We start from the raw sequence: 13687 nt of genomic DNA, 5'->3' as shown, positions 1-13687 counted from the left end.
CTTTCTTCAATCATCAAATGTAAATATATTTCTCCATAATTTGTGTCTTGCAGATGATAATGAGTGTGAAAATGCTACTCAGCCTTGTGGAGAGCATGCCAATTGCACAAACACAGAGGGAAGTTATTACTGCACGTGTATGTCTGGTTTCAAACCCAGCAATGGCCAACAAATTTTTGTTCCTAATGATGGAACCTCCTGCGTGGGTAAGTTATTACTGTCTGCCAGATAGCTTTACATTGTCACTCTTCTCTTATTGCTTCTCTTAATTATCGAAATCTAGCAAAATGTTTTCATATTTGTGAAGTTTGGAGTCTGGGTATAAAATTCCCACATTTTGGACTGGAACAGGCTTGCTTAATATTCCAGTTCAGGCCCACACTTCTCCCTGGCAACAGAACAGCTACCATTGCTTTCAGTATAACACTTGATTCTTGACTATGCTTGCAATATATTTAAATCCACATGTCACAGATTTACACAGTAAATGTATAGTTAAGACAACATAGAAATCACCAATTCACCCACTTATGCCACAATATCACTGATCTGTGAGCAAGGTGGTCATAGTCTCTGGAAAAAAGTGACAAAATATTCTGCATTCAGATCAACAAAATTCTCTATAAGTTTGAACTAGTATACTTGAAATATCTTTTGTTTGGAAACTTCGTTAGAATATTTTTTATAATTTTTCAAGTCTGATCAAAAGCAATGAGCAAGATCAGTGGTTATCCTGCCTCCTGTGCCATTCATTAGCTTCTGTTTCTGTAACAGTTGAATGGAACATGTTCAAGATTACAGGGGAGGAAAAGTTCTATGGAAAAATGTTATTTCTGAACAACCATACAATCCTTCAGGATTTCCTCTGAATGGAAGAGCTGTAACTATTTCTCTTTTTTCAAACTCCTGGTAATTTTCTCTGTATGTTGCAAAAGTCCTCAGGGAATGGGAAAATGAGAAATAAATCTATTGCCCTTTACACCTTTATGCTGACTGTGTCTCAGTCTAGGTATGTCTCCTGTGAGCTTGTGAGTGCTGACAACCTCTCTTCTCACTGCTCTTAATATCAGCAGAGTGGTTGCATATTAAGCCAGAAAGTGATCTAATCGACATTTCTTGCCCATTGCTCACATCCATCTAAAAGTGCTCTGCTTTATCCAGCTGCTATGAATCATTCTTAAATTAGCTGGGATGGAGACAGTTAGCACATTGAGCTGTAAATATTCTCACCATTTCTGCTCCAGGTTTTGATTTTTACATTATGATATTTCCTCAGCTTCAGAAGTTTGTCTTCAAAGTTATTTCTCTGACTTTTTTGTGTCACTTTAACTTCTTACCATTACTTCTTACCATGCCTGGTAATTTCTTCACTTTTTCCTCTCTTTACTGGGCAGATTGATCTTTTTTATTCTCTTCTAGAGTTTAGTTTAGTACTTCTTTAAAATCCACAGGGAGGAGCCAAGAGCTTTCAAAACTCACACTGGAATTAAAAAATTACCTGTGGGCACCTTTTTCTCATTAAACAAGTGTACCAATTACTTTACCAACATGTGAGTCCTAAAGACAACCTTTTGATCCACAATTAATTTTTTTCTTTATCCATCAGGGCAACCAAAATAGGATATTTTGTACCCAGTGGTTCTGCTGCTACAGGTAGCAGATATGACTTGCACACAAGCAGCTGAAATTTGTGTGTTCAGGCTGATAGCTGAAGTAAATACCAAAATTTCTTTGTAAATATAGTACAAGTTATTTAGTACAAATCACAGAACAGAACTACCAGATATCCATTCTAAACAAGTTTATAGGGCCCCACAATATATTTTTAGATTCTGCAAAGTCTTAAATCTTATTTTTAATATATGTATATATGTACACAGCAGTAACTTTAAAACTACAGTGGTTGAATTTTGGAGAGTATGCTAGTATGAACCCCATTTGTTTATGCCCTCAAACCTACCTTCCAGTAGTGTAAGTGTGGTACATAGCCATGGGTGTGCAATTCACTTTCAAAATCCATGCACACACTTGTCTTCCCTCCTTGGAAACTGCAGGCTCCCAAGTAAGAAGTGATAATGTTCCCCAGTGTAGTAGATCAAAAGAAATCTTGTGACAACAGCTTTGAGAAATGTTGGCTCACTCTTAATCCAGTCAGAATGCTGAGTTTTGAGTTGAGGGTCAAAAGAATTTCACCCATGTTATCAGGTAGAATTGGTGAAGAGATGACAAAGAAAGATGCAGATAGAGGAGGAACGGGACAGTAGGAAGGGAAAGAGAGAAGAAAAGGATAAAAGTAATGGAGAAGAAAAAAATAAGAATGCAGAGATGTGACATTTCTGAAGACATTTTTCTGCTGTCCTGAAAGTGAGCTATTAAAATCTATTTTTTGATTTGTGAAAGCCATACTTTTCCTTAGACTTCACAATTTATTGAAAGTTCAGCTGCAGATAAAAAAGTAAAATATAAACCTACTTTTTTCACCCCAGTCAACAGAGTAAAAACATGAAAATGGCCATCTGTGAAATGAAAGTGACGTCCTCACCACTCTGCTTTTCTGGGAACATGCTATTAGTTCTCTTCAGGTGTTTCTGAGAGCACTGGGAAGGCACCCATTCTCCATCTCATCTTTTGCTATGACAAGGGAGCTGTACAGTGGATGGAATCTGGCATTGGGCCACATTGCTAACTTTTCTTTTTCCTTTGCCATTCATAGCCTTTTTCATTTCTACTTTGTGTGTGCTGCTGCCTTCCACAGTGTGGAGACACGGGGAGGGAATATCTAGTCCTTTGCAATTGGACTTTTCAATCACTTGCAAGCTACTAATAAGCAGAAGGTGTAATGTAGACATCAAGCTGTCTTGACTGGCTGGTGAGGAATCAAAGCCATGTAGGTACAATCCTGTAATTGGCAAGACTGAACATAATAACTGTTCTCCGTACTTTTAATTTAATTGGAATTTCCTTGCCTACTGCAGTAAATGAGGAGTGACAAAGCACAGAAATAAAATAAAAGGTTATGAATCTATTTTCACACTAGCCTAAGTGGTGTTGGTGATATTATTTTTCTGATCGCAGCTATTATAAAAGCTTCAAAGTTCTGCTCCAGGATTTGTTTTGAATATTTACTGAAAGGCCAGGGCTTTTTTTACAGACCTATGGCAAATGCTCTTCTGTTTAAAAAGCTGCTGTTCTTCAACCTTTGCTCAGGAAGTGCTGTCTCTGAAGACTGCTCACGCAAGCCCTGGCAGCCCACTCCTGCTCCCACAGCACATCAAGGAGAGAGTGTGGGATCCTCACCCCATAGCTCCACTAAAATTGGATTGCTGAAAGCACTGACAAGCTGTTGTCCGTGTGTGGTCCAACAATTACATATTTGGTTAAAAAGGCATAACTACAAAATATAGAGAAACAAAAGCCTACAGCTACTGCGCACAGCATTTCAAAGCAGGAACTTAAAAGCTGCGTGCTTGCAACTGTCACAAACTGTTGGCTGCCCCTGACAATCTCATTGATTTAAAAGGGATACGAAGCTGATTAGTACCTTGCGAGATCAGGCATATTGCCTTTTAATTTTGTCATCCAGGAGTTGTTTTTTTCTTCTGGAAACAGTAAATTAAATAGGCGTGATATGGACCCATTCCATATGGACAACTCAACTGCAGAAAGTCTTTTTGCATATACTCAACAGGGTGTCTCCGTCAGACTTTAAATAGCAGCCTTGTTTCCAGAGATGTGCCAAAATACTTGAATTTCTGCTGTTGTTTTGGATAATCATGTCTTCTCATTAAAATCTCCGTTACACTTAATATCTGACATAATTACAAAAAGAATTTGCATGACTGCCCAATAATAGCAAATGAATAATTTACTGATATAAAAGTTTATGAAAAGTATCATGACAATTTCGAAACATTTGTATCAGTAAATTATATGGAAACCTGATCCTTAGTAACAATATTCTCAACAGCATTTAAATATTACTTTTTTATTTATAGGTTATAAATAGTTTTATAGTTTTGGCAAAGATTGTTGTCAATTGCTGGTTTTTAGCATTAAATGATGAATGGCTTATTCAGATGTACATGTCCTCCATGTAGCTGACAAGGCCAAAGAAATCTTTGGTTTAAGGGTGATGTGTTTTCTTTTCAGACAAACTGGCTTTGTCATGATTTTCACCCTTGCCACTTCAATTCATTCAAAGTCTCTCTGTCTTACAGTCACACAACACGGCATTGACACACACCCACTTGTTTCAAACAGAGCTTCATAATTTACTGGTGTGAGAGGTTATTTAAATGCCAAGAGTAAGAACTCTAGCCTTATGTCTTTAAATGACAGCATTTAATTATGAGGTATCCTGTGTGTAGCACTATATCATGCTATTTTCCTTCCCTTTTGCCAGATTGGTTCATGTACAATGTGCTTAACTCCATAACTATGAATACTGAGGTCACAGAAACCATACAAATACGAATAATGCAAAGCTCAGTTCCTGAAAGAGAAACATTAGTAATTTGGAGCTTTAAATATGGAGATAAACTATTGCCCTAATGCAGAAAATCAAAATCCTGCTTTAAACTTCCATGCTGGCACCAAGCCATTTAAACACATTGCTTTCTTGGTGGCTCTCCCTGCAGAGCAGTGGTGGCTGCGCTGGGGAGGGCAAATGCACCTCCAGCCCCACATCTCCTTCCTGTCTGTGCAGGAGTCTGAATTGCTTTTTCAATGCAGCTTCTGAACTTCGGGCTTAAAACACAGCATATCAGGTGCAAATCAGAGCCAATGGCTCTTTGAGAAAAAGAGATATATGAGAGGGACTTCAACCTTGAATCCCAGGGAGACCTCTGTCCATATAGACAGATGGCCCCCAAGTATCCTTCAGGTATTTTTTGCATTCCCTCGATATATCCATATAAATGCAGTATATCTCTCCATTTTTCAAGAAATAACCTTATTTTACATGCATTATTACTCATTTTTGTGCTCCTTTTTGAAAAGCACCAAGATTCTTGTATCAAAACCAGGGTGTGAAACTAGTTCCTAAAAGCTAAGAGTGTATTTCCAGCCACCTCATATCTGCCTTCTGCTGCTCTGTTCCTAACACCCCCCTGGGTGAGCAGAGCCTGCCTATCAATTTAGATAGCTCTTCTCCTCCACTGATCAATTAACCACCTCTCCTTTTTTTCACCAATTTCTTTCCAAAATTTAGCATCATACCAGCTCTTGACTGGAGTTGTCATCCTCCTGCATTCCCTGCACTCTTTCCTCTCCTTCAGTTCTCAGGCTGTTACTTTAAAACCACTCATGTACCACTTCATTTTTCAGGTATACCTGTCCCAAAGCTCTTCATTTTTTTCTCCTTTCCAGCACAGCACTTCACAGTCCATTACTTCATTCTCCAGAATTATTTGGTATAGCTCCCAGTTTGCTTTCTCCATTGAGTTATTTGATCTTTGTCCTTAGCCAGCCAAATAATGCAAAATAATCAGTACTCTAGCCAGGGATTTAGTACCCAGCTCTCCTAAATTGATCAATTCATGGATTCCTTTACTGGAATTCATTGGTTTTACTCTTGGGCCATGCCCCACCCAGTTACTGAACTTGTCTACCTAATGGCAATTTATTTAGAAGCACAAAAGACATTTTAGGCAAAAGCAATGTAAATATGGATTTAAAAAAATAAATAAAGGATATGCCAAGTACTTTAAAGGGCACAGAGTTTAATTCTTAGATTAACAAGATGGACAGAGTGAGCTTTTGCAGCATCCTTGTAAAGCTGCAACTTAAAAGACAAGTCTGCAGGGCTTTTTTTCTTTTTTCTGACTGAGCAGAGAAAATCTATTTAGTCTAATCTCTGAAAAAATGGATTTCAGATTATTTGCATCATGCCAACCATTTTGTAATGATAGAATTAATATAGCTTTAAAACACAAGCAGTGTAGTATTATATAGTAATAAAAGTGGTGGTATAAAAATATGATCAATTTATCTTTCTAATCCTTAAGTATTATAATTGGCAGGGGTTTTCCCATTGAGATTGTGGGCTTAGTTTTTGCTTTTATTTATTACATTAAATTTTATTATGAAACTGCTTGTAGTGTGTGGGGCTATTATCCACAAAGCAGCAAGGTGTTAGTCTGTAAATACTTAATAAAAATTCAATTTCTCACGATATTTGCAGATGTAGATGAGTGCAGCAATGAAGGAAGTGTTGCCTGTGGAGATCATGCAAAATGTGAAAACGTGGATGGAGGGTTTAACTGCTCCTGTAAGGAAGGTTATCAACCATCCACAGGAAAATTGCAGTTTAAGCCAAATGATGGCACTTCCTGCCAAGGTACATGATATTATAAAGGTTTATGTGTTATTATAGAGATACATCTTCTGAGAAACCCACCAGTGCCTATTTATCTTCAGTTAGATTAATCAGCAAGACATGAAAAAGAGGCAAGGCTGTGGCATCTACAATTCCTGAGAATAGAATAATTTTGTAAATGTGTTTTTGCTAAACAGTGTGATGAGATCCATTTGAAATAATGGTCACCTCCTCACAGTTGTCAGATCTGCACTCCTCTCTGTAAATTCAAACTGTCTCTACTCCACCTGTGGAAGTCCCATAAAAGAGACCAAACTCTCTACCTGAATAAAACAGCTCGTTCCTATCGAGTGCTGTAACTTCAGACAATATAAAGTCTTTGTAATTGCAGTTTGAGAATGGAATGCTGTGTTTTATGCACATAAATTCAGAATGCTGGTGGTTTGGGCAATGACCTAGACAAGGGCTTTTGCAATTAGTATGTATTGAATATTGATTGAGCTGCAATGTATAATTAGTTTTCCTTTTTATTTTTACAGAAAATCCAAAGGCAAAGTGTGAGTTATCCAAAGACTGTATAGCTGAATATATTAATAGAACTTTAGCCAGAGTAAGTAGTATTGGTTTGTAGATTAATTTTCAAATCATTTAATTGTTTCTCTTTGAAACTTCTGTTTCAATTACAATAGTTCTTAAACAGTTTTTAACAAAGGCTTGAAGCATACAATTGAACTTAAGCGTGTTTACAGAAGGCTTTTTCATAATTTCAAATTATTTGAACTGGGTTGTATGTTCTACTCATGATAATAACTTGCTGGGAATCTGTGTGTTCCCTTTCCAGCAAGTGAGTCATGATGCATGAAAAATTCAGAAGTGTGGTAATCACTCAGCTGTTTCTGTAATTTCTGGAGTTACACACTGCTGCATTTACTGATGTGCAATTATTTGCTTGTTCAGAAGGATGGCAAGATAGCTTACAAAAGTAATGTCAACAAGTGACTAAATAGAAAAGGGAGCCATAACATCTTGATATGCAGGTTTATTTATTCCTCAAAGGCAAGTGTGTAAAGTGATACAGGATTTATAGAAACAAATACTCTGTGGCCAGAGTATTTTTCACCAGAAAATACTTCTTTTCACCAGAAACAGAGATTCCTGAAGCCAATTAAAATATATTAATGAATGCACTATCTATTATTCTACAGCTACAGTAGTATCTATTTTTAAACAATACATGAAGCATAAACATTAAATAAATTAAAAGCAATTTTATGTGTTTGCATTTGATATTAAGCAATTTGATTAAGTTACTGGATTAAAAAGATATTATTTAAAAGAGTTTTATTAACCTAGTATTATATATATGTAGTATTAACATACCTATTATGTTTACCTGTAATGTAATGCATTATATCAAATATAATACCTGCTTATCACACTTAGGTGCAAAACATGGTAAATGTTTCAGCAGAATCTTAGAGTGAGATTTTTTTTAAAATATATACTCAAACCAAACAAATTAATAATTCAAAATACTTTCATGTAAGTAACTGTCAGATTTTTAGGCTATTTTCCAGTTTTGTACAGTTGCAGTCAAAGACAAAGCAAGCCCCATAAAAGCTGTTCAATAGCAGAGAGATCATACAAAATCAGATGTTGAGTGTTTTTTAATTAGATTCTAGTATTGTGAAGAATTCTTCTCTTATTCAGCCATGAGACTGAAACGTGGAAGGTTAATCTTCATCTCACACTCTCCTGCCTATATTTTTAAAGTAGGTGTTTTACGTAAGTGCATTTAGCAGTTTATAAGCTGAAGCACTGAAAGAGAAATAGGCAGTAGAGTTCACTCAACTACATGCTTTATAATTTGCATTTGAGAAAAAAACAACTAAAAAAATTAAAATACTTCCCATCTGCTCCCACCTCTTCAGTTAAAAAAGTCAATAGATTAATACAGAAGCAGAATAATCATATCACTGATATTTAATTGTTTTTGCAGAACATTTAGTAGTTCACTTTAAATCATCAGAATAAATAAAACTCAGCTGCTCTAGGGAAAAATTTTGCAATGATAGCACACGATTTTTTTAATTGTAGTTGCTTGTGAAGGTTATACTAGATGTGTAATATCAGTAATTTGTCAATAAATCTATCAATCACTTTATCAATAAATCAACCTTTTGATTGAGTAGGGGTGTTTATGCACAAGTGTCTTATAAATTAGTATGTTAATTAACAGAAATCAGGCTATTGGGTTCATTTTCACGTGCAGAAATATGGCTTTAATTGTTTAATTAAGATATGAATTCTGGCATTTTTCAGATGAGTCATTTGAAAACACCTCTGGAGAAGCTGCAAGAAATTAATAAAAATACGTTGGGACCACTTTCACCAGTAGAAGTGGTTTCATATGTTGAAGCACTGTCTTTTTCATCGTGGAACACCACGAGTGACTCTGACAATGAAGCCCTTCACAACACCACCATTAACGTGAGTGCATCAAGCCTTGCACTTGTGGGGTTTATCCTTATTCCAAAGCTTCTTCTCAAACACATGCTTTTACTTACAGGTTTTGGTCAACACTGTGAACAATTTTTTACAAAAAGACAAAATTACAGTGTGGGAAGCTCTACCTGTAGATAACCAAAGGCGGAGCCTGACTAAGCTGCTGCACACTGCAGAGCAGGCAACACTTCTCATGTCACAGGGCTTCAAAAAGACAGCCCAGCTGGATGCTAATGCAAGTGACATAGGTAAGATAAAGAAAATTAATCTAAGATGTACTTTAGATGTGGATTAAACTGAGGAGTTTTTCAGCACAATTATGAAGATTAGAAATGGTGTTATGTGAAAGACACAGGTGTTAATTTGTATGATTTTTGTAACTAACACCTGACTTTCAGTGTAGGTATCATAATTTTCAAAGACTAAACAGTGCAAAAAAAATAAATTGAGAGTCTGTGGGAACTTGTTTTCATATTCTCTTTAAATGTCTCGTTATGACCATACTCACACACACTAGATTCATTTTATAAGCACAAAATTATCCTATGCATCTTATGTGTATAAAAAACACCAGTGGAACAAAATTTTGGACTTGTTCTCTACAGATTTTTTTTTATTCTTTTTGGTTCAGCATAGTTATTATAAATTAACTTGGAATAAGGATTGTACTTGGTGAGTTTTATCTTGAGAGGCTTTATCTCAACAGGAATTTCTCATTTTAAGAGGAATTCCCCAGGAGGAGAAATGGTTAGTCTCAAGTGCACCATTTTGCTCACCTACCTTCTCCCTGTGTGCTGCTGTCTTTCCCTCCAATACAGCTGATTTTGCTGTGGTAATAATAGTTTTACCATTCCTTCACTGAGAGAGGAATAAGGCTGACACCAGCCACTTTTGAAAACCCTGATAAAGCATGGCTGATTCCTTTGTCAATGGCCACTCTTTCATCTTTATTTTTCTGAATGTCCCCAAACTGTATGTGATCTGATTTCTTATTTTAGATTTAGTGCAGTCCTTCAGTGTCTCTCACCAGCTTGCTGTTTCATATGATGACTTGATGAGAAAGATTCCTGCTGTGGTCTCGAGGCAGGTCAGACCACCTGTTCTTCCCTCACCTTTCTGAAAATAAATTAGTGATGAAAAAGTAGGGAGGGATTTATTCCTTGACATAGACTCAGTAGAATCAGAGTTCTGTCACTGCAGAGCACCTCTGGGTCTGCAGCAGGTCCAGGGCAGTGCCAGGTGCTGGCTGTAAAGCCCCTGTGCCCTCTCCTCACACTTCCCTTGCTTCAAAGCAGAGGCTCTTATCACCAAAGAGCTGAGGCCATGAAAATCAGGAAGAGAGGATTCAGGTGCAGTCTCCAGTGGAACTGGATATCAGTCACCAAGGTGACAGAAAAAGCAGAAAGAGAATGGAGAGGAATTCCTATGTTGAATGGTTAATGATTATATTCTTTTTTTTGTTGTTGTTCTAAAATTACAAACTGAATGAGTCTATTTCCAAATTGTACCCAAAAATTGGACCCAAATATCTTTTGTTACTGTTTTTCAGCATGAATAAATTTTTCACAGGTTTCATATGTGCCACATACAACTATTTTGGAAAATACCTACATAAGACCTACACCCCTCTCTCTCCACTTCTTTTTTTCGTGCAGGCTCTTGAACTATGAGCTTTATAAAACTCCAGCCAAAGAAAACAATTTCTTATGCCCTTACAAACATTTTCTGACAGCTGGTCTATTGAATAGCTCATATTATTTTTGTGTGCTATGCTATAAGCAATGCAGATGGTCTAGCTTAGTGATATTCCTCCATCAGTCAAGTTTTAGATTTGTTTGTTGTTTTGTTTGGTTTGTTTTGTTTTGTTTTCAAAAAAAGCCTGATTGACTTCTTTTTGTTCCCATCTTGAGTGATTGAAACTCAGCACTGTAATGAAGCAAGTAAAGAGCTCAATAGACTCTAATGTAGTTTTTGTCCTAAGGGGTGATGCTTGTTTGCTTTTTGACAAGACACATCATTAGTTCATGGTGCAATGTGTGTTTGGTAGCATGGATAGATAACCATAAAATATATACTTTTCAAAAATTGGCTTTTATCAAATGTTATTATTCACTGGAGAATTTTATGCTTTCCTTTTTATAATTGTGATTTGTGGCCCCTTTCAGAAATACATTTTTAATAAAGCAATAGCTCTTCCTAAAGTAACCTACATTGTTTTTTCCAGTACCTAATTTAAGGCAAGGTAAGTAAGAGACTATATTTTTCATGGAAAGAGTAAAATGTATGAGAGCAAAATGTATGCATGAAATAAAACAAAACATAGATGTTTAAACAAACATGTTATATTAATGAAATTTTTCTTGAAATATTTTGCACAAGGATAGAGTCTTAAAATTCACAGTAATTATGCAATTCAGTAGCACATTTATTAACCCAACTCTAAATTATGGTAGGCCATAATGGAGCTGTGATTTGTACACTATTTTTCTTCCTTTGCAGCACTCAAGGTTTTTGCTTTTGATTCACATCACATGAAACACATCCACCCTCATGTATACACAGGGGGAGATTACATAAAGATCTCTCCAAAGAAGAGAAAGGAGCCTCACCCAAATGGTAAGAAACAAAGGTTGGAGAGTAGGTGGGTTAATAAACACCTTGGATAGAGTTGTATCCATTAGAAAACTCCCAAATGTGCAGTTAACCAAGGCTGAACTTCCACACTGCTAACCGCAAAGAATACAAGGTATTTTTATAACCCTTTATCCTTTTTTGTCTCAAGACTGATATTTCTAACATATCCAATGGCACAGTGAGTATCCAGTGAGTTTTCACACTAGGTATTGGTCTCACAGATCTGAGCTTTATCCTTTTCTCAGCCATAGATCTGTTGTATGGCTTTGGACCGGCCCCTTCAACTCTCTGTGCTACTTCATCAAAATTTGGTGCATTTTTCCATTCAGAGAGTAGCTCGCTGGGGCAAGAACATGTAATCTTTAGTACCAAAACCAGCAGGACCCAAATCTGCCTCAGAGTGCTACAGAAAGGGCTTAAAACTACTGTCATCACTAAATATAAATGCATATGTTTAAACAGCTCTGGAATTAAAACACGTAATTTAATAAGCATGGAAAATATTTTTTCAATTCTCATCTTCTATCTAATCAGTATCTCGCCATGTATCAGTATCTAAAAATGTGGTTTACTGTGGTACCAGGGAGAAAGTCACTACATTGTTTAAGATCATCACTGAATCCAAAAAATACCTTTTTCCTTTTCCCTATTTGTATTCTATCCTGGGTCCAATGTAATGGAAGTCATTACAAAAGCAAGCCAGGTACTCCAGAAAGGTCCAGTATTTACTTCAGGTGTGAGACATTTTACTTTATAAGAGTTGACACCACATGTGTAACCAGTTGCAGAACAGCAGCAAGCATACATCACTCTAGGAAAAATACATATGCATATATCTAATTAGTATTTCCAGTGCGAACACACATTTTTATTTCTAATGCCAGTTACATTGTTTTAAATAAAGCTATATTTCATTGTCTCTAAAACATTTTTATAAGTATTCCACAAAGGCTCCATCTGTTTTGCATATTTTATGCAATAGCAGCAATAATGTCTATTGTTTATTGTTTCCTTAATGTCTTCAATTTTGTTCTTCCATAAAAACCCTCGCACAGCTAACCATGGTGTGTTTGATTGATAGGCACTGTTGCAGTTGTCTTTCTGCGGTACAGCAACATCGGTTCTCTGCTTTCATCACCTCAAAACCGCTCCTCCAAAGATCCTTCAGAGCACACACAGACTGTAGGCTCAGCACTTATAGCTGTTGCAATTAGCTCAAATCCACCCACGCTCTATGAGCTTGAGAAAATAACATTTACCTTAAAGTATGCCAAGGTAAGAGAGGTTTTTATTATCAGCTTCAAGTAAAACAAAACATTAGCTAATCATTTTATGTGATGTAAGCGTACCTGCATCATATGATAAACTGAGACATAATTCTGTTGTTTGCTGATGTGAGGTTACCATTTATTACTCTAATAAGATTAATCTCAAATGTGACGTCCTAAGTGCAATATACTAAGTATGGTACAGAGGAAAATTGCTGTGAGACTACAACAAGGGCAATAATGCCATCTTTGCTGGGTTGTAGTATGGATAAAATGTAGATGTCTGAACCAGAGAATATTACAGGATCTTGAGTGTTCTGTATATAGGTGGGTTTTCTTTCTGAAAGTTGATCAGATGGTTAAGAATGGTTTCCCTTTAAAAAAAGGGAAGTAATATTTCAAGGTAAATGCAAAAAAGGTCACATGGAATTAGGGGGTAATAGCAGAACCTATAGTTTTGAAGCTTTGTTATTTCTGAAATCTGAACACATTTTTTAAAACTCAGAGGTTTACTTCCAGCAAATGCATATTTTTGCTGGCTTCATTCATATGTGAAAAATCACCTTACATGGCACAAAGAAGCATCAGAAACATAACAAGAAAACAACAGTAGAGAGGTGAGCAATGGGACAAGGTGCTAACCTTGGTTACACAGCTTTTAAATTTGTTACTTCTCTTCTGAGTTAGAAATCACATTTATATAAATTTGCATATATAAAGCCTATATTACAGGGGAAATTTAGTCTTTGACTAGATTTAGTAAGCATTAACTGTACTAAATAATACTAATGGTCTTACTCATCACTGTTGTGTAGCAGGTGATATAGCAGGTGTGATATGACTCTGGCTTTATCCCAGATTGCTTTGTAAAATGGGCAGAATAAGTCTCAGGTTTTGAGCTGCCCATTTGGAATGGGTAAGCAATGTGGCTGTAACCTTGGAGTCCAGTTCAGCAGGTGCAAGT

The 13687-nt window shown here is 36.3% G+C and overlaps 1 protein-coding gene across 2 annotated transcripts in view; it reads left to right on the top strand.

Moving 5' to 3' along the window:
• The window catches only part of ADGRL4 (adhesion G protein-coupled receptor L4), a 72925-nt gene that overhangs the window by 37239 nt on the left and 21999 nt on the right, over positions 1 to 13687 (top strand). The window contains exons 3-9 of one of the 2 annotated variants that reach the window (XM_014872189.2): positions 54 to 206; positions 6182 to 6337; positions 6856 to 6926; positions 8639 to 8806; positions 8886 to 9069; positions 11321 to 11437; positions 12537 to 12730. In XM_014872189.2, coding sequence (XP_014727675.1) covers positions 54 to 206; positions 6182 to 6337; positions 6856 to 6926; positions 8639 to 8806; positions 8886 to 9069; positions 11321 to 11437; positions 12537 to 12730 — 1043 coding nt within the window. The remainder of the gene's footprint in view (positions 1 to 53; positions 207 to 6181; positions 6338 to 6855; positions 6927 to 8638; positions 8807 to 8885; positions 9070 to 11320; positions 11438 to 12536; positions 12731 to 13687) is intronic. The other variant, XM_014872190.2, reaches the window with a different exon arrangement.

This window comes from Sturnus vulgaris, chromosome 9, assembly GCF_052056855.1.
Source record: "Sturnus vulgaris isolate bStuVul1 chromosome 9, bStuVul1.hap1, whole genome shotgun sequence".
Taxonomy (NCBI): domain Eukaryota; kingdom Metazoa; phylum Chordata; class Aves; order Passeriformes; family Sturnidae; genus Sturnus; species Sturnus vulgaris.
Note: the sequence above shows the minus strand (reverse complement) of the source record. Positions and strands in the feature narration are given on the sequence as shown.